General features: G+C 53.8%; 2 protein-coding genes across 3 annotated transcripts; one reads left to right on the top strand and one right to left on the bottom strand.

The window, feature by feature from the left end:
* Nucleotides 1–258: 258 nt before the first annotated feature.
* Nucleotides 259–5,660, bottom strand: PPP1R37 (protein phosphatase 1 regulatory subunit 37). Its single transcript, XM_048932719.1, has 7 exons — nucleotides 5,452–5,660; nucleotides 3,521–3,618; nucleotides 3,130–3,175; nucleotides 2,625–2,725; nucleotides 2,083–2,202; nucleotides 1,781–1,931; nucleotides 259–711 (listed from the first exon to the last, which is right to left on the bottom strand). Exons 1-7 carry the CDS (start codon nucleotides 5,579–5,581, stop codon nucleotides 404–406), a joined length of 954 nt encoding a protein of 317 aa, XP_048788676.1. The 5' UTR covers nucleotides 5,582–5,660; the 3' UTR covers nucleotides 259–403.
* Nucleotides 5,661–6,028: 368 nt separating this feature from the next.
* GEMIN7 (gem nuclear organelle associated protein 7) lies at nucleotides 6,029–19,572 on the top strand. 2 transcript variants are annotated; one of them, XM_048932721.1, is made up of 7 exons: nucleotides 6,029–6,104; nucleotides 7,058–10,166; nucleotides 11,864–11,995; nucleotides 12,317–12,464; nucleotides 13,973–14,120; nucleotides 15,285–15,539; nucleotides 16,614–19,572. In XM_048932721.1, the coding sequence occupies exon 2, from the start codon at nucleotides 7,062–7,064 to the stop codon at nucleotides 7,464–7,466; it is 405 nt and encodes a 134-aa protein (XP_048788678.1). In that variant the 5' UTR covers nucleotides 6,029–6,104; nucleotides 7,058–7,061; the 3' UTR covers nucleotides 7,467–10,166; nucleotides 11,864–11,995; nucleotides 12,317–12,464; nucleotides 13,973–14,120; nucleotides 15,285–15,539; nucleotides 16,614–19,572. The 2 variants fall into 2 exon arrangements, with proteins under 2 accessions (XP_048788678.1, XP_048788677.1); XM_048932720.1 differs by lacking the exons at nucleotides 6,029–6,104; nucleotides 7,058–10,166; nucleotides 15,285–15,539 and having other exon boundaries at nucleotides 11,631–11,995; nucleotides 13,973–14,101.
* The last annotated feature ends 314 nt before the right edge of the window (nucleotides 19,573–19,886 follow it).

The following is a 19,886-nucleotide window of genomic DNA, read 5'->3' as shown; positions in this document are numbered from 1 at the left end:
GTTTATAGGGTGGGACACGGAAACAGGGGGCGGCCAAAAGTCGTCACCCCATTCCTGGGCTGGGGGGACACACGTCCCCAGTGCGAGGCACTGAGATCAGAGCTGCTGCTCTGAGACTCGGAGTGGAATCAGATGGCAATGGGCTCTAAGGGGCCTCCCTGGAACAGAGTCCTTACGTACCCCCATGGAGGGCAGGGAGGGGGGCGGGGGCTGGGAACATGGGGGGAAGGGGGGTCCTGGGCAGGGCTGGGGGCAGGGCTGAGGTTTGGGGGGTTGGGGGGAGGTTCAGAGCACATCTGTGCAGGATCCGGGGAACATCTGGAGATATCTGGGCAAGATTTGGGAGACGGCTGGGTGAGATGTGGGGGATACCGAGCAGATTTGGGGGATGTCTGCACAGGACTTAGGGGATACCTGTGTAGGATCTGGGGGGCGGCTGGGGATATCCGGGCGGGATTTGGGGGGGTTGGGGATATCTGGGTGGGATTTGGGGGACATCTAGGCATGATTTGGGGGACAGCCAGGCAGCACTGGGGGATTTGCGCTCAGACCCACCCGAGTCCAGGATGTGGTTGTTGCGGAGGTCCAGGATCTGGATGGAGCAGTTGAACTTGAGCAGGTTGCCCAGCTGCGCCGCGTCCTGCAGCCCGTTCAGCTTGTTGTCAGCCAGGTAAAGCTCCCGCAGCGTCACGTTCATCTTCAGAGCCGTGGCTGCGGGCAGAAACGGGGAGATTTGAACCCAAAATGGTGCTGGGGGGGCGGGGGGGGGGGGGGGGAGGGGTTGGAGCAAAGTGGGGCTGAGAGCGTCAGACTGGGGGGAAAGGGGGAGAAAGCATCTCAGTGCCCAATATGGTGGATGTGGGGAGGGGGTGGGAGTTGAGGTGAGATTTGGAGGCTTTGGGGAAGAATTCTGGGGGCCTTGGGGGAGATTTAGGATGAGAGTTTTGTGAGGCCTTTGGGCTGAGTCTTGGGGGCTGTGGGCAAGAGTTCGGGGGGGCTTTGAAGGGGGGCTGGGGGTCTTTGTGCAAGGTTTGGGGGTGAGGGCTTTGGGAGGATTTGGGGCAGGATTTTGGCAGGGGGGTCCATGGGGGTGAAGTTTTGGGGATCTGGGGAGTGTTTTTTTGGGGGTTCTGGGCAGGATTTTGAGGGGATCAGGTGGACTGGGTGGGATTTGGGCACAGTTTTGGGGGGCTTAGGGCAGGATTGGGGGGCGGGGGGGAGTTGGGCAGGATGTTGGGGGCTGTGGGCAGGGTCCTGGGGGGGGCTTTGGGCAGCATTTGGGGGAGGTTTGGGGGTCAGAAATGAGGTTTTGGGGTTTCTCTGGGCAGGGCTCTCCAGCCAACACCCCACTGATGCAGGGGCACGTGTGAACGCGTCTCCCTTTCCTAATTAATCCACCCTAATGAACAATTAACCCCACAGCATTCCCTGGCTCTCAGCTCAGCCCCGCTGGCTGTCATCAGCCGGAGCCCAAACAACCGCTGATTCATTAGCATAGCGATTAATTAAAGTAATAAGGGGCTGCCCACCACAACCCACACCCAGTGCCTGCAGCCAAGGGCAGAGTTATGGGGTTACGGGGCAGCCCTGAGGCCAGGGTTCGCTTTGGAGCTCAATTTTAGGGTGAAAGTTCAGTTTTAGGGCCATTGGGGTTGGGGGGCTGTTAGGATCATTAGGGTGATAGGGGTTGGAGTCATTAGGGACGCTGGGGCCATCGGGCCATCAGGAACACTGGCGCTGGGGTCGTTAGGGTGGTTATGGGCCGGGGCTCGGCTCTCACCCAGCAGCATGAGCGGCCGCCCCGACAGGCTGGCGTTCTCCAGGTGCAGCACAGCCAGGCTGCTGCTGATGCGCAGCGCCCGCGCCACAAACGGCGCCGAGGCGTCCAGCAGGGGCGTCCCGCGGGCGTCCAGGTACTGCAGGCAGCTGGTCTGCGGGAACAGGGCAGGGGCTGCAGCCGGAGCCACGGCGGGCCGAGAGGGGAGGGGAGCCGCCATGGGGGCTGCGGAGGCCGCGGGATCCGATGGAGCGGGGGTGGAAGGGGCCCGCAAGGTCACGGGACCACGGGACCCAGGCACCCACCTTCCTCATCATGTGTGCGGCCGCCTGCCAGCCCCGCGTGCCGATGTGTTTGTTGAAGGAGATGTTGAGGTGCGTGGCCGACTCGTAGTACTCGATCATGTCAAACAGCGCCGAGGCGCCCTGAGAGAGCGGGGGAAAGAGCGTGAAAATGGGGCAGGGGGGTGAAAGTGGAGATGGGAATGGCCAACGTGAAGCAGAAATGTGACAACCAGAAATCAGTGTGGCCAAAATGGGGCGGAAAGGTGAAAACCTACGACTCCCTCACGGTGGCCAACAGCTTCCTTGTGGCGGCCGACAGCTCCCTGCTGGTGGCCCACATAGGCTTTGACTTTTGGGTGACCCCACATGGAGCCAAGAGCCCGGTGACCCCACGGCTCCTCACTGCGATGCTGTGAGGCGCCATTGGCACCCGCCGCCCCGCCGCGGTGAAAACCCTTCTTCACCATTTCCGTGGCTTTTTAACCTCATCCGCTTCCCCGCCAGGTGCAGAACTGACCACAAAAACCACGAGGCTCCCTTGGGTCACCACGAGAACCACTCACGTCCTCATCCAAGCTGGTCTGCTCCAAGTCGACGATTCTGAACTGCAGCCTCTTGAAGATCTCCTCCAGCGCCTCGCACGCCTTGTAGTCCAGCTTCTCCCCTGGGGGAAAAAAACAAAGCAACAGAAATGGGGAGTTTGGGTGTGGAAAGGTAAATTTCTGCTGTGTTCGGGGACTGCGGGCAGCTGGCCGGTGGGAAAAGAGGGGAGGGGGCTCCAGGGCCCGGGACCCCGCAGATGGGAGGTGCATTTGTTGTTGTATGGCCATAAAATTCATGGGATCTACAGTGCTTGGGCTGGGGGAACCACGGGATCCTACAATGAAAGGAAGAGAAGGAAAGCAAGAACCAAAACCTCAAACTTTTAGCTCGAAGGATGGCAACAGAACCCAAAAAAGGGTTTTTCTGGGGTTGCTTGCACTCCACTCAACCGAAGGGTTAACAATGTGAAATCCCAATACTGTCCCTAATGTGGGAAATTCAATTAGCACAGAATGAGGCGCTCACCTTTGAGATCCAAGCAATCTATCCTGGGTGCCAGGTCCTTAAACTCCTGGAAAAGAGCAAAAGGCAGCATTTTACCCCCAGAAAGGGGGGGGACACTAAAAGGAGGAGAAAAAACAACAAACTGGGACAAATCCCAAAGCTGGGAGGAGCTGTGGGCATCACACAGCCGTGTTTGCTGACCAGCAAAGCTCTCAGTGGGATTTTTGTTGTTGGGGTGAAGAACAACACGGGAATTTCCATCTCAAACAGCAGCTGGGAAACCGAGCCCGGCCCCGAGGCACAGCATTAAGGGAAACGAGGCAAAACACGGCGCTAATTAACGGCATCCTTCATTAGGGCCGTGGGGCAGGAAGCACGCGGGGCACAAACAACGCGGGCCGATCCGCTCTACCTGGATCTGCTTGAGGAGTTTGGGGATCTGCTTGCAGCTCAGCTTCTGGCACGCCTGCTTGTAGGCGCTGACGATCTCCTCCACCGTCACATTTTGGGCTGAAAAGGCAAGAATCGGGGCTGTGGTTATGGATGCAGAACCCTGGGTCCTCCGTGGGATCACAGAGATCGGCAGCGTCCCAACGGGAGCAGCAGAGGGAACGCATCGACCTGCAGGCCCCGACGATCTCCGTTAACGGGATTTACTCCACTAACGATGACCCGCTGACCTGAAAACCCCAAAGCTCCCTGTGAATGAGCATCTGTTCTGCTCTCCTTGTCCTGCAGACCCCAACAATCCCCATTAATGGGAGTTTATTCTGCCAACCGCGACCAAAACCCCTTAGGGACACCAAAACAGAGTCCTGGGGGAATCCCAAACACTGAGCTCCAAAGGGGCCCCAAAATGGAGCCATTGGGAACCCTAAAAACGGAGCCCTGGGGACCCCATGTGAAGCATGGAAGGCACCAAAACGGAGGCCTGGAGGGCCCCTAAGAACAGAGCTATGGGCGACTCTTAGAGTCATTGGGAACGACTAGAAGCCCTGAGGGACCCCAGAACGGAGCCACAGAGCCCCAGAAATGGAGTTGTGGGGGGAAACAGAAATGGAGCCTTTGGGAACCCAAAAAATAGATGCAAGGGTGACCCCAGAACAAAACCCTGGCAGACCCAGAAAATGAAGCCCCAGGGGAACCCAAATGAGCCCTGGAGGATCCCAAAATGGAACCATGGAGCCCCAGAAACTGAATTGTGGGGGACACCGAAATGGAGCCATTGGGAGCCCTAAAAACAGAGCTCTGAAGGACCCCAAAACAGAGCAGGGCCTGCAAGATGGGAGCACAGCCCGGTAACCTAAGATGGCACGGGAAGAAGAGAGCGATCCCACAGCTCATAAATAAGAAATTAAGAAGAGGAATAATTGATGCTCATTGGCAAAGGCTGCAGAGGAAGGAGATCGCGTGGGGGAACCCGATACGGGTCGTTAACGGGGGAACCGAGTTCAGAGCAGTGTGCTGTGAGAGCACGGGATCCTGCAGTGGTTGGGGTGGGAGGGACTGATGGGGTCACGGAACCATGGGGTCCTGCAGTAATTGGGATCTGTGGGGTCATGGAACCTTGTTGGGTTTCACCCCAAACCAAGAGCCGTTAAGTGGGGTCAGTCTTGATACCCATTTTGGGTCCTGCAATGGTCCCGGTTCACGACCCATGGAGATCCATGGAGCCCCAAATTGGGACCCACCAAAGCCCCTGTCTGGGCCCCATGGAGACCCCATTCCAAGCCCCACTGAGGACCCCATTTGGGTCCCACCGAAGCCCCCAGTCTGGGCCCCACGGATCCTGGACAGGGACTCAATTTGGTCCCACACCAAAGCCCAATTTAGGACCCCTGGATCCCCCAGTTTGAGCCCCAGCTTGGCGCCCACCAAAGCCTCACCCTGAGCCCCCTGAGCCCATTGAGCGTAGGGATCCACTGAACTCCCATCAAGACCCATAAAGTCCCAGACCCACCAAGACTCCAATCTAGGCCCCACAGAGACCCGTTTTGGACCCCACAGCAGACGTTTCGGACTCCCAGACCCCCACTTCAGACCCCACTGAACCTCCGATTCCAGACCCATTTACACCTCGGTTCGAGCCCCAGGACGGATCCATTTTGGGATTCTCCAAAGCCTCTGCTTCGGGACCGCTGAAAGCGCCGATTCCAGCCCACGGAGGCCCCACCGCGGGCCCCACCGAGGCCCCATTTCGGACCCCAACGCAGACCCGTTTCTGACCCACGGAGCCTCGGCTCGAGATGCCGGCCCGGACCCCGCGTGGCCCCACGGAGCCCCGGTTCGGATCCCACCAGGCCCAACCCGGCCCACCGAACCAGCCCCTCCCCACCCCGTTACCGTGTCTCCACGGATCCTTGGGCTCCACCGCCCCGGACACGATGTCCTCATCGGACGGGAAGGTGACTCGCTTGGCGCCGGGCCGCAGCCTCCCGTCCTCGGCCCCCGTGGGCCCCGGGTTGGGCTCCATGGTCTCACCGGGGCATGGCGGGGCCGGGCCGGGCCGCAGCCGCCGCGCAGCGGAGCGGGGCCGCGCGCTGAGCGTCCGCCTCCGCACTTTCGCACTACCACCGGCACGCCAACATCAGAAAATTCTGTTAAAAAAAAACAACACGAGAACTCGTCGGGAACGCGCGGGGCTAACGGAACTTTTCATTTGGTTTTATTCTACTTTTTCTAGACCGCAACGCGCGGCTCGCGGCGAATCTGCGGCGGCGAATCGCCACACGCGGCGCGGCCGCTGCACTTTCGTCACAACAAGGAGAAACGGTCATGAAGATAGTAATTAGAAAGAAACACAGTACGGGGGGCTCCAAAAATACAGGGACGCGGAAAGAGGAGGGGGGGGATCATCGATCGCTGGTTAGAGGGACTCACAGCGATTTAGCGAATGTGCGGAAAGCGAATACACAGTCCACGGGCTGCGAGTCGCAGAATGATGACGTAAACGGAAAGCGCGGTCGGGAAGCGCGCCGGATGCGCAGCAGCTGAAGGTGGGGCTGGGCGCCTAGCTGAGGTGGGGGTTCAGAGGTCACGGGGGGAAACTATTGGGAGGAATTAGGTTGGGAGAAGGTTCTGGGGGGGGGGGGTCCGAGGGCCTATGGGGGAGGCAAAGGCCTCAGGGAGGGCCTTGGGGGGGGTCACAGACTTATGGGGGGGGCGGGGGGCAGTGGTGCACTGGGGGTGTAGTTGGGGTTTGTTGAGGGGCATAAAGGGCTGGGGGGTGGCTGAGGGGTTTACTGGGGGGAACAGGGGCAAGGTGGGGCATGGGAGGGGGCACAGGAGTCTCTGGGGATGGTCAGAGGTTGTGGGGGATGCTCTGGATGGGGCGGGTTAGAGGCCTATGGGGAAGGGCACAGGTCTTGGAGGGCGGTGGGAGAGTTATTGGGGGCATGTCGGGGTCTATGGGGGGTCTCAGAGGGTACAGAGGTGTCTGGGGGGTTATTGAGATGGATGGGAGAATTACTGGGGGGGGGCAGAGAGCTCTGGGGGTTTCTGAGGAGGCCATACAAGGTCTAAGGGGAGATCACTGGCTGGCACAGATGGCCTTGGGGGAGCTTCTGTGGGAGGCTGAGGGGGCCCTGACTGGTTCATTATGGGGTGGGGGGAGGGAGAGGGTTCAAGGTCTTGGGAAGGATCGTTGGGGGATTCTGAGGGGTGCAGAGATCTATGGGAGGGTCTGGGAGGCTCAGAAGACTCCAGGAGGGATTATTATGGGGGAAGATAACTGGGGGGGTATATTGGGGGTACCAGGTCTGCAGGGGTAATTGGGGGGACAGGGGCTTTTGGGGGGGGTTGTGAGGTATATGGGGGGATGCTGTGTGTGCATCACTGCATGGGGAAAAGACCTGGGGGGGGCTTTTGGGGGTGTGAGTCATGTGGGGATGTGGATAGCAGGTTTTGAGTCCTGCTGAGGCCCCCCCCATTCTGCCCTCCCTCCCTACAGCTCCATGGCCATCCCTGTGAGTGTCCTCCGCCTCCCACGGGGCCCAGAAGGTTCGGGACGAGGTTTCAGCTCCACAACGCCAAACCGTCGTCGTGGGGAAGCCCCAGAGGTGGCAGAGGTGACAAAAGCCACACAGGCCACACGGGCAGCACTGCGCCGCCGCTTCCTGCTCAGCCTGGCGGCCGCACGGGAACAAACAGTGACATTTGTACTCTGTCAGCACGGCCGGGTCAGCGCCGTGCTGGGGGCCGTCTGGGTCCCCGATGGCACCGAGGTCTGCGGGGACAACGGCAGTGCGGCCGTGGCCTTTCAGGTGGACGCCCTGCAGACGCCTCTGGGGGTGCAGAGAGCTGCGCTGCTGCGGGGACGGGATGTGGTGGCGTTTGGGTTTCAGGTGGCTGAGAAATGAGGGGAAAGCAATGGGGAAATTGATGGAGAAATGAGGGGAAATAAATGGAGACGTGAGGGGAAATAAATGGAGTGGTGGTAGGGAGATGAAATGGGGGGGACACTGAAAGGGCACTGGGGGGCTCTGAACAATGACAGCCCTCAGCTTCACACCTTGGTGTCACCCCCAGTGGTATCCTAACCTCACCCCCCACCATCCCCCAATGGAACCACAGCGTCACTCCAATTTGGTCCCCCTGCAGCGTCACCCAGCATCATTCCTTCGTGTTCTGAAGGGTGAGGAGGGCCCATAGAAAAAGAGTAAGAGTGAGAAAAAGGCTTCACAGGGAATAAAGAAGGGGGGGGGGGGGGAGGGGGGGAGTTGTTAGAGAAAGTTTATAGAAGCAAGAATGTAGAGCTGGTTGGAAAAATAAGGATGGCAGACATGGAGTCTGGAATAGCAAGGGGGACGAAGGCCATAAAGGTAAAGGTTTGAGAACAGTACAGAGACATCTGGCAGGGAGGTGATGAGATGCACACAGGGCAACAAGAAAACAGTTTGGGGGGTCCCGAAAGGTCAGAAGTTTACGGTGAGGAAGATGAGGATTCGTCATCCCACAACCTCCAGGAGGAGACGACCACAACTGTGCACACGCAATGGGGGGAGGGTCTGCATGCTGATGGCTCCTGGGAAATCTGATGATCCACATCCAAATTGCTGGGAACTCCTCGTCACGCGCCGGCTCACAGCCCCGGCTGCAGCAGGCTTCTTGCCGGATCGATCCGTCCTGCGCCCAGCTCAACACAGCGCTGAATAAAGCCGACCTGCTTTGAGATCTTACGTGCGGGACAGGGTTTGATTCTGTGTGTCACATGGAGGATGACATTTTGGTCACGTGCACAGAGAGACACTGAGAGGACCTGCGTGTTTCTGAGGGGCACTGGGGGGCTCTGAAGGGGCTCCCCCCCATCTCCTTTAAGCAGCACTGCTCTCCTTGTGGAGCTCTGGGGCTCCCCTCCTCTCCTTCCCATTCTCCCATCGCTTTCCCTGCACGCTTTCCTGGCTGTGTTCTCTTATTCCCATTGTTTCTCACCTTTCTTTGGGTGCTGCTTTTCATTCTAGGATCCCCAACCTTACGGATGAAATAGACTTCATCTCAGAAAGCAGAGAGCATCTTTGGCTATGAGCTTATTTCTGTCCAGAGAGTCCCAAAGCAGAGCTGTTGGTGGAAGTGTCAGAGAAGGAGATGGAAGCACGGCACGTCTCATTAGAGAAGGGAATTAATTACATGGATTGATTCTCAAGGTGGCGATTTGAGCCGTGGAAGCAGCGATGGGCTTTAACAGCTTGCAGTGCTCCCTACAGAGGCGTCTCTGAGGCGCACCTGCACTGACCAAAGCCCAGCTGCAGGGCGCACAGTTAACAAACGCACAGTTTGCAGAGTGCTGTGGTTAGAACAGCATTTTACAGGTGTTGCAACTAGAAGGATTGCTGTAATGGTAAGTAACTGACAACCAGAAATAAATAAAAAGCCCACCCATGTCCTAGGCTTGCAATAGAAAGCTCTAAAAAGAGGAATCTCCAGAAAGAGATTGAGACACAGCCACCTCCAGATCTGAGTCTGTGACAGGCACAGCGAGGAGGAGCAGAAGTTTACTAAATTCAACCAAATCAAATAAAAAGAGAAACATCAAACACAAGTTTTTATGCAGAGAAAGCACGTACCTTTTTCTTCCCTTCAGCCCAGCCAGGAATTCCACTTTCCCTCCTCTGTACTCCAGGAATGCTGCTCCTCCTCTCCTACCTGAGAACCCAAAACCCACAAAGGCAGCTCAAGGACCAGACCAGGAGCTCTTTAACTCACCTTACATGACACTCTGATGGGGAGCAGTGACAGCAGAATCCACAGCAAAGACCCTTCCCCAGCAGCAGCCAGCCCTTAAATGGGGTCCAGGAGAGGTGAGCCAGGCTCCACCCCTTCGTTACTGAATCGCCTTCACCTGCGCTCCCACTGCTGGCTCGGTCCTCGCCCCAGGTGTTCAATCAGCGCTCCAGGCCCTGACCCAACTGCTCCCATTCGCAGGGCTGTGCAATGACAAATGTGTGTCACTGGGAGCACTGGGTGGCAAACAGCACTCGCTGCATCCCCAGCAGTGATTTCAGCCCTTTGCTGTCTGGGCTGCTCACACAGATCGCAGCATCTGCTGTGCCAGCACTGAGATCTGTGCTCCCCTGTCTGTTAGGAGAATCACTAACTGGCATCCAGGACAGACTGGGACCAAAATTCTTGGGCTACGGCAGGTCGTCCATCCATAAACCTCCCTCAGCAGATATTCATTTTTCTTGTTACTGTCGTCCCGTGGCTGTACCGGCACTTTAAGGGCACGGCCCCAAGCTGTGATGGAGCACCTGGGGGGGGGGGGTGCGGCCCTGCAGCACAGCTGGGGGCAGTTTGGCTGTGGGCGGGGCTGAGCCAGGCTCCACCCCTCCCTGGCCCCATTTAAGGGCTGGGAAGCGCAGGGGCAGCATCCAAACCCGGTGAGTGCTGCCTTGGCATGGGGTGAGCCCTGCTTCTTGGCAGGGGGGTGGGAGAACCCTTCTCTGTTGCCGGGCTGTGGTCTCTTCCTTTCTGGGGATCCTGACTGCGTTGGAGGGCTGGCAGCCATCTGCACCTGGAAGCTGTTTCATTTGAGCGTGGTGAGCATTGGTCCTTGGAATGGGGTAAGTGGTTCCATTTGTATTTCAGGGTTGTGATCTCTCCTTTTGGGGGTTCCTTGCCTCATTTAAGGGCTGGTAGCTGTAAGGGCAGCACCTGAACCTGGAGACTGCTTTTTCTGGGGTGTGGGATGAGCCTTAGGATGGGGTGAGTGATTCCTGCTTTATTTCAGAGCTGTGAGCTCTGTCTCTCTGGGGGATCTCAAGCTGGGTCAGAGCAGCTGTATTTGCTATGTGGGTTGTTTCTTTTTCAGTGGTTCCCATCTCATAACTTCCAGTCTGGGGCTCCAAGTGGGGTTCATCTGCTCCCACATCATCCTGCTTTGTGGCTGTAATTCACAGTACCATGTATTAATTGCACCTATGCAGAGTTTTTTGAGGGCATTCTGTGCATCATTATTGTGTGTTAAGTTATGTTCTGTATCTTTTCTGACTTTATTTTGCAACCCAATGGGGTTCAAGGATTGCCTGGGCTCCTCCAGTCAGTGGTTGAGATCAGTACAGCAGGTAATGAACACCATGAGCCCCATGTTGGTGCACTGCTTGTATGCAGGTCGGTTTGCGATGCGGTGCAGCTCCCCCACAATGATCACCCAGCTGGATCGGGCTGCTCAGAGCCTGACCCAGCCTCACCTTGAAAGGGGCAGCGCATCCACCGTGTCTCTGGCAACCTGTTCTACTGCCTCACCACCCTCACTGTGGAAGACATTTTCTTTATATCTAAACTCTATTTTCCCTTGCTCTTTCCTTTGGTATTGAAAGGCTGTTACCAGGTCACCTTGGAGCCTTCACTTCTCCAAGCTGAGCAGCCCAGCTCTCCCTTCTTGCAGGAGCGGTGTTCCGTCCTTTAGCTCATACTTGTGGCTGTGCTCTGGATGTGCTCCCACAGCTCCATGTCTCCCTGCACTGAGGACTCCACATTGGGACACAGCACTGCAGGTGAGGCCTCAGCAGCGCAGAGCAGAGGGGCGGGGATCGCCTCCCTTCGCCTGCTGACCACAGATGGATGCAGCCCAGGACACGGTTGGCTTTCTGGGCTGGAAGGGCCCATTGCTGGCTCCAGCTGACACCAGTGCCCCCAGGCCTTACGGGGCAGGACTGCGCTCAGTCCTCTCATCACCAGCACATTTTGGTGGTTCTGGACTGCATTAGAAGAGGAGCAGCCAGCAGGGGCATGGAGGTGATCGTCCCCCTCTACTCTGCTCTTGTGAGGCCCCATCTGCAGCACTGCATCCAGGCCTGGGGCCCCAGCACAGGAATGATGTGGAGGTTTGGACTGGTCCAGAGGAGGGCCACTAAGTTGATCAGAGGGCTGGAGCTGCTCTCCTGTGAAGAAAGGCTGAGGAAACTGGGATTGTTTTTCTTGGAGAAGAGAAAGCTCTGGAGAGACCTTGACACAGCTTTCCAATACTTGATGGGAGCGCATAAGTGGGGGGGGTAGTGGCTGTTTATGAGGGTGGACGGTGACAGGACAAGGGGAAAGGTTTTAAACTGAGATGGGAGGTTTAGGTTGGTTATTAGGAGGAAGCTTTTCACACAGAGGGTGGTGAGGCACTGGAACGTGTGCTTCAGAATCACTTCCAGGAGGATCTGCTCCATGATCTTTCCCAGCACGGAGGTGACACTGACATGTTGGCAGTTCCCAGGATCATCCTTTCTATCCATAATAACAGCTGTGCTGTCACCTTTTTTCTGCTCACCAGGGACTTCACCTGACTGCCTCGACTTCTCAAATACCACTGAGAGTGGCTCCGTGACTGCAGCGGTGAATTCCCTCAGGGCTCTGGGACTCGTCTCATCAGGACCCAAAGACTCCTGGATGTTCGAGTCTGCAGGTGGTCCAGAACCTGATCTTCTATCACAGTGTGAGATGGGGGGGGGGGGGGGGGGGGGGTGGGACTGGCATTGCTTCCTTAGTCCCCACCTACCAAACCGAAGGTGAGAGCAGTGTATAGTGAGCAGTTATCAGAGAAGATGGAAGATGGATATTGTTGGGTACCTGAGCCTTCTACTTGTCTGTTGTTCCCAGCTGCAGTGCTGCTGGTAAGCAGCATCACGCACAGAGTGCAGCCACATTGATCAGGGAAAGGAGTGCAGGTTTGTGAAAGAGGCACATCTGTAGGGCAGTGCCTTCATTACTGTTTTGTGTCCCACAGGTGGCTGCGGAGTTGCAGCGCTCCCGAGTGCCGTAACGACTGCATGGAGATGCGTGGCTCTTCATGGGAACAGCAAGGAACCGGAATCTGCATTTCCTGGAATGCCCCAGAGCCTCGCTTTGCTGGCTGGTAATTGTCTGCCCAGCAGGTAAGGGCAATGCTCACCCATCAGTGTTTACCCACTCCATAGCACGGCACAACACGGTGCTCCCAGAGCTCTTCATTGCACTTTATGGTGCCCTGGATGCTGCCTGTCCTTTTCTTTCTGTGTTCTCTTTGTCTCTGGCCTTTCACTGCAGTGTTTTCCTTCCCTTTGCCCTTGCTGTTCCCTACTGCATTCTCTTGCCCTCCTGTTTTTGTGTTCCATGCCGCGTTCATTTGGCCGTTGCCCTTGGCTTTCTTTGCTGGATTCACTTCAGCGTTCAGTTTTGGCGTTCTGTACTGCGTTCTCTCGCCCTCCTGTTTTGGTATTTCCTTCCATGTTCTCTTAGCCGTTGCCATTGGCTGGGCATTCTCTTGCCCTCCTGTTTTTGTGTTCCATGCTGGGTTCTCTTGGCCATTGCCCTTGGCTTTCTTTACCACATTCACTTCGGCATTCAGTTTTGGTGTTCCCTGCTGCGTTCTCCTGCCCTCCTGTTTTGGCGTTTCTTGCCATGTTCTCTTGGCCATCATCCTGGGCATTTCCTTCCACGTTCTCTTGGCCCTTGCCCTCCTGTTTTTGTGTTCTATGCCACATCTCTTGGCCATTGCCCTTGGCTTTCTGTTGCCACATCCTCTTCAGCATTCAGTTTTGGCGTACCCGGCAGCATTCTCTTTGGCCTCCTGTTTTGGCATTTCCTGCCACGTTGTCTTGGCCCTTGCCTGGGCATTCCCTGCAGCGTTCTCTTTGACCTCCTAACTTGCTGTTCCAGCCACATTCTGCATTGGCCTTCTTTGCCGCGTTCTTTTTGGCCTCCTATTTTGGCTTTTCCTGCCATGTTTTCTTAGCCCTTGCCTGGGCATTCCATGTTGTGTTCCCTTGTCCTTTTGTTTTGGCATTTTGTGCTGCATTCTCTTGGCCTTTGCCCTTGGCCTTTCCTGCTGTGTTCTCTTTGGCTGTATTCTGACCTTTCCTGTTGTGTTCTCCTTGCCCTCACCTTGGCTTTCCATTGGTGCTCTCTTTGCTTTTGCCCTTGCCTTAGCTTGGCTGTTTTCTTCGCATTTACCTTGGTTTTCCATGAGAGTTCTCCTTCCCTTTGCCTGCCCTGGGAGTTCTGCTTGCCTTCGGCACTCTGGGATTAGCTGGGAGGCAACATTAAAGTTAATCTTGACCTGAACCCGTAGCTGAATGGGAGTTCTAACAATAATTGTGTTAACCTGCAGCGTATCTGTAAACCAAACCCTTAACGCAGTGTTGAAAATGTCTCTTAACCTGAATGCTGCCTTAGAAATAATGCCTCATGTTTTTTGTCAAATAACCTTAATTGTGATTGTAGTGCAGAATACTGATGTTAGACCAACTGTAACTTCAACCCTATGAATAACATTAATTATATCCCTAATGTTAATTATAATTATAATTAATTACAACCCTTGTGTCATCATTACAGCAACGTGCTCAGGGTGCAGCCCCACACATGCGGGGCAGCGCCTTCATTACTGCGTTGTTTCCCACAGGTGGCAGCAGAGCTGCGTTGCTCCTGAGCACTTTAAGGACAGCACGGAGATGCGCGGCTCTTCACAGCAGCAGCAAGGAACCGGAATCTGCATTTCCTGGAATGCCCTGGAACCTCGCTTTGCTGGCCGGTAATTGTCTGCCCAGCAGGTAAGGGCAATGCTCACCCACCAATGTTTACTCATTACTTACTGAGACACAAGGTAGGGTTCCCAGAGCTCATTTCTGCACTTTATGGTGTCCTGAATGCTGCCTGTCCTTTTCTTTCCATGTTCTCCTCACCTCCAGCCTTTCCCTGCAGCGTTCTCCTTGCCCTTGGCTTTTCCTGCTGCGTTCTCTTGCCCTCCTGTTTTGGCGTTCCCTGTGGCATTCTCTTGGCCATTTGCCCTTGGCCACCTTCGCTGCGTTCTCTTTGGCCTTTGGTTCTGGCCATCTGTGCCACATTCCCTTGGCCTTTGTCCTTGGCCTTCTTTGCCACGTTCCCTTTGCCTTCTGTTCTGGCATTCCCTACAACATTCTCTTTGGCCTTCAGTTTTGGCGCTCCTGGCTGCGTTCTCTTTGGCCATTGCCCTCAGCCTTCATTGCCACATTCCCTTTGGCCTCTTGTTTTGGCATCCCTTACGGCGTTCTCTTTGGCCTTTGGTTTTGGCGTTCCCTTCCATGTTCTCTTTGGCCATTGCCCTTGGCCTTCTGCGTTGGCCTTCCATGCAGCGTTCTCATGGACCTTGCCCTCCATTTTGGCCTTCCCTGATTTGTTTTCTTTTGTCTCTGTTTTGGCGTTCTCTGCAGCCTTCTCCTCAGGCCTGGCCTGTGACGAGGCTTTCTCTTCAGTGCTCTCCCTGCCTTTGCCTTCCCTTTGCCTTTGGCGTTGCCTTCCCTTGGGTGTCATCCATGCCTTTGCCCTCTGTTTTGGCATTCCCTCAGCTGTTCTCCTTGCCTTTTGCTCTTACCTTTGCCTTGGCCTTCCTTATCGCTCACTCTGAGCACGATCCTAATAACCCTAACCTCAATACTTTCTCCCCAACCCTAAGCTCTGAACCCCAAATGAAGTGTGAATTGCAGCCATGACTGTATAGATACCTGTGCAAATTAACCCTGCACCTTCCATAGTGCTTTCAATTGGGCACTGAACCCATCTGTAACCTTCTGTGTAATACTAACAAAAACCCCACAGCTTCCCTGTTAAATACTCCTAACCGTACTCTGAAGCCATTTCTTGGAGCCGTGTTTGGCTTCCATGTTTTGTGGGTGGGCTGACTGAGCATCGTTTGTGTCTCGATGTTCCTCCTTCTAAAGCGTGTCTCTGTATTACAGGTGAAGATGCCTTCGATGCTTCCAGTTGATGGCTTGCCCCCTGCAATGCCATCATCTTTCCAGTCCTCCCACACTCACCACCAGCTCGGTTCAGTCCAGCTTTTACCTGAATCCCTGCTCTGTTCCCTTTCCTGAGCGCTGTAAGGACAGCACGGAGATGCGCGGTTCTTCACGGCAGCAGCAGAAACTGGAATCTGCATTTCCTGGAACGCCCCGGAACCCCACTTTGCTGCCTGGTAATTGTCTGCCCAGCAGGTAAGGGCAATGCTCACCCACCAATGTTTACTCATTACTTACTGAGGCACAAGGTAGGGTTCCCAGAGCTCATTTCTGCACTTCATGGTGTCCTGAATGCTGCCTGTCCTTTTCTTTCCATGTTCTCCTCACCTCCAGCCTTTCCCTGCAGCATTCTCCTTGCCCTTGCTGTTCCCTACTGTGTTCTCTTGCCCTCCTGTTTTGGCGTTCCCTGTGGCATTCTCTTGGCCATTTGCCCTTGGCCACCTTTGCTGCGTTCTCTTTGACCTTCGGTTCTGGCCATCTGTGCCACATTCCCTTGGCCTTTGTCCTTGGCCTTCTTTGCCACGTTCCCTTTGCCTTCTGTTCTGGCATTCCCTACAACATTCTCTTTGGCCTTCAGTTTTGGCGCTCCTGGCTGCGTTCTCTTTGGCCCTTGCCCTCGGCCATCTTTGCCACATTCCCTTTGCCTCCTGTTCTGGCGTTCCCTGCGGCATTCTCTTTGGCGTTTGGTTTTGGCGTCCCCTTCCACGTTCTCTTTGGCCATTGCTCCCGGCCTTCTTTGCCACATTCCCTTTGGCCTCTTGTTTTGTCTTCTCCTACAGCATTCTCTTTGCCTTTGGTTTTGGCCTTTTGTGCTGCATTCTCTTTGGCCATTGCCCTTGACCTTCTGCATCGGCCTTCCCTGCAGCGTTCTCACGGACCTCGCTCTCCATTTTGGCCTTCTGCGTTGATCTCTTTGGTCTCTGTTCTGGTGTTCTCTGTGGCCTTCTCCTTGGGCCTGACCTCTGATGCGACTTTTGGCATTCTCCAAGCCTTTCCCATCCCTTTGCCTTTGCCCTCTGTTTTGGCGTTCCCTCGGCTGTTCTCCTTGCCTTTTGCTCCTGCCTTTGCCTTGGCCTTCCCTAACGGTCACTCTAAACCTAATCCTGATGTACCTAACCCTAACACCTTTCCTGTTAAATACTCCTAACCTTACTCTGAAGCCATTTCTTGGAGTGGTGTTTGGCTTCCACGTTTTGTGGGGGTGGGCTGACGGTGAGCACAGTTTGGGTCTCAGCGTTCCTCCTTCTAAAGCATGTCTCTGTATTACAGGTGAAGATGCCTTCGATGCTTCCAGTCGATGACTTCCCCCCTGCGATGCCATTGGCTTTCCTGGCCTCCCACAGTCACCGCCAGCTCAGTTCAGTTGAGCCGTTACCCGAATCCCCGCTCCGTTCCCTTTCCACGATCTTCCTGTCACTCTGCCACAAGCCCCCACCAAGGTCATCGCAGGCAACGTGTGGGATGCAGCACTCGGTCTCATTACAGTTCATCCCATCAGCTTCAGCCCAGCGATCCAACCCACCTGCACCCTTCCTGAGGGCCCTTCTGCTCCCAGGCCAATCAACGCTTCCTTCTGATGCCATCTGCGTTCCTTCCTGCCCACTTTCAGACTCGTGCCCCTTTGTGGCCATTTTGAGAGTTGCGCTGATTTCAGCGTCTGCATTCAATTGACTTCAACCAAATTGGCTTTAGCTTTACATTCAATTAATGTAAACCAAATTGGCTTTAGTTTTACATTCGATTAATGTAAACCAAATTGGCTTTAGTTTTACATCCAATTAAATGTAAACCAAATTGGCTTTAGTTTTACATCCAATTAAATGTAAACCAAATTGGCTTTAGTTTTGCATCCAATTAAATGTAAACCAAATTGGCTTTAAGTTTGCCTTGCTTACGGGGTTGGGTTAGCTTTGCTTTGTTTGTTCTAGCGCAGGGCTAACCCAACCCCGTAACCAAGGGCCGGTGGAGGCGATTTTGTTCCTCCCGGCCAGTCTGAGACTTGCGCCCCCTTGTGGCCATTTGATGATCTGTGCTGATTTCAGCGTCTGCATTCAATTAATCTCAACCAAATTGGCTTTAGCCTTACAGTCATTTTGCATCAACCAAATTGGCTTTCGCTTTGCATTCAACTTATTTCAACCAAATTGGCTTTAGTTTTACATTCACTTGACTTCAATCAAATTGGCTTTAGCTTTACACTCAATTATTGTAAACCAAATTGGCTTTAGTTTTACATCCAATTAAATGTAAACCAAATTGGCTTTAAGTTTGCCTTGCTTACGGGGTTGGGTTAGCTTTGCTTTGTTTGTTCTAGCGCAGGGCTAACCCAACCCCGTAACCAAGGGCCGGCGGAGGCGATTTTGTTCCTCCCGGCCAGTCTGAGACTCGCGCCCCCTTGTGGCCGTTTGAGGAGTTGCGCTGATTTCAGCGTCTGCATTCAATTGATCTCAACCAAATTGGCTTTAGCCTTGCAGTCACTTTGCATCAATCAAATTGGCTTTGGCTTTGCATTCAACTTATTTCAACCAAATTGGCTTTAGTTTTACATTCAATTGACTTCAATCAAATTGGCTTTAGTTTTACATCCAATTAAATGTAAGCCATATTGGCTTTAAGTTTGCCTTGCTTACGGGGTTGGGTTAGCTTTGCTTTGTTTGTTCTAGCGCAGGGCTAACCCAACCCCGTAACCAAGGGTCGGTGGAGGCGATTTTGTTCCTCCCGGCCAGTCTGAGACTTGCGCCCCCTTGTGGCCATTTGATGATCTGTGCTGATTTCATCATCTGCATTCAATTGATCTCAACCAAATTGGCTTTAGCCTTACAGTCATTTTGCATCAACCAAATTGGCTTTCGCTTTGCATTCAACTTATTTCAACCAAATTGGCTTTAGTTTTACATTCACTTGACTTCAATCAAATTGGCTTTAGCTTTACACTCAATTATTGTAAACCAAATTGGCTTTAGTTTTACATCCAATTAAATGTAAACCAAATTGGCTTTAAGTTTGCCTTGCTTACGGGGTTGGGTTAGCTTTGCTTTGTTTGTTCTAGCGCAGGGCTAACCCAACCCCGTAACCAAGGGCCGGCGGAGGCGATTTTGTTCCTCCCGGCCAGTCTGAGACTTGCGCCCCCTTGTGGCCATTTGATGATCTGTGCTGATTTCAGCGTCTGCATTCAATTAATCTCAACCAAATTGGCTTTAGCCTTACAGTCATTTTGCATCAACCAAATTGGCTTTGGCTTTGCATTCAATTGACTTCAATCAAATTGGCTTTAGCTTTACATTCACTTAATGTAAACCAATCTGGCTTTAGTTTTACATCCATTTAAATGTAAACCAAATTGGCTTTAGTTTTACATCCAATTAAATGTAAACCAAATTGGCTTTAAGTTTGCCTTGCTTACGGGGTTGGGTTAGCTTTGCTTTGTTTGTTCCTAGGCAGGGCTAACCCAACCCCGTAACCAAGGGCCGGCAGAGGCGATTTTGTTCCTCCCGGCCAGTCTGAGACTTGCGCCCCCTTGTGGCCATTTGATGATCTGTGCTGATTTCAGCGTCTGCATTCAATTAATCTCAACCAAATTGGCTTTAGTTTTACATCCAATTAAATGTAAACCAAATTGGCTTTAGTTTTACATCCAATTAATGTAAACCAAATTGGCTTTAAGTTTGCCTTGCTTACGGGGTTGGGTTAGCTTTGCTTTGTTTGTTCCTAGGCAGGGCTAACCCAACCCCGTAACCAAGGGCCGGTGGAGGCGATTTTGTTCCTCCCGGCCAGTCTGAGACTCGCGCCCCTTTGTGGCCATTCTGAGAATTGCAATGTCTTTGGATGGGCTGAGATCTGCACTGCTTTTGAGGTGGGTTGCAGTACACAACATTCTCACAAATGTGGGGTCACTAATGGGGTATGGAGGCTTTGTACTCTTTCTCTGGTTGGTCTGATGTCTATGCGAACCATGTGTTACAGCTGTACTGCATATGTGTGTGCTGCGCCTGTAAATTGCGTCGTGCCATGTACGCATTATGTGTTATGTTGCGCCTGTGAACTGTGCTATGCCATGTACAGAATGTGTGGAGGCCGTGCCTATAAACTAAGTCTTGGAATCAGAGACCCCTATTCATTACATGTTCTGCTTCTCAGTGCGTAGTTGCTGGTATAGTGTGTATGTATATGATTGTATGAGTCATGCCTTGTGGAAAAAGTGCTGTAATAAACAAATAGTTAAACAATGCACGTATGTTGAGTGTCTTGCTTTGTCACAACAAGGACTTGAAGGACACGGGAAGGTAGGTAAGAAAGGTAGGTGCGGAGGGTGGTAGACTTAGACATGGGGTTAGACTTAGACATGGGGTTAGACTTAGACTTAGAGGTGGGGTTAGACTTAGACTTAGACTTGGGGTTAGACTTAGACTTGGGGTTAGACTTAGACTTTTGGGGTTAGACTTAGACTTTTGGGGTTAGACTTAGACTTTTGGGGTTAGACTTAGACTTAGACTTTTGGGGTTAGACTTAGACTTAGACTTTTGGGGTTAGACTTGGGGTTAG

The sequence above is a fragment of the Lagopus muta genome, assembly GCF_023343835.1.
Source record: "Lagopus muta isolate bLagMut1 chromosome 37 unlocalized genomic scaffold, bLagMut1 primary SUPER_37_unloc_4, whole genome shotgun sequence".
Classification (NCBI taxonomy): Eukaryota; Metazoa; Chordata; class Aves; order Galliformes; family Phasianidae; genus Lagopus; species Lagopus muta.
The sequence above is the reverse complement of the archived record's forward strand: the minus strand, read 5'-3'. Positions and strand labels throughout refer to the sequence as shown.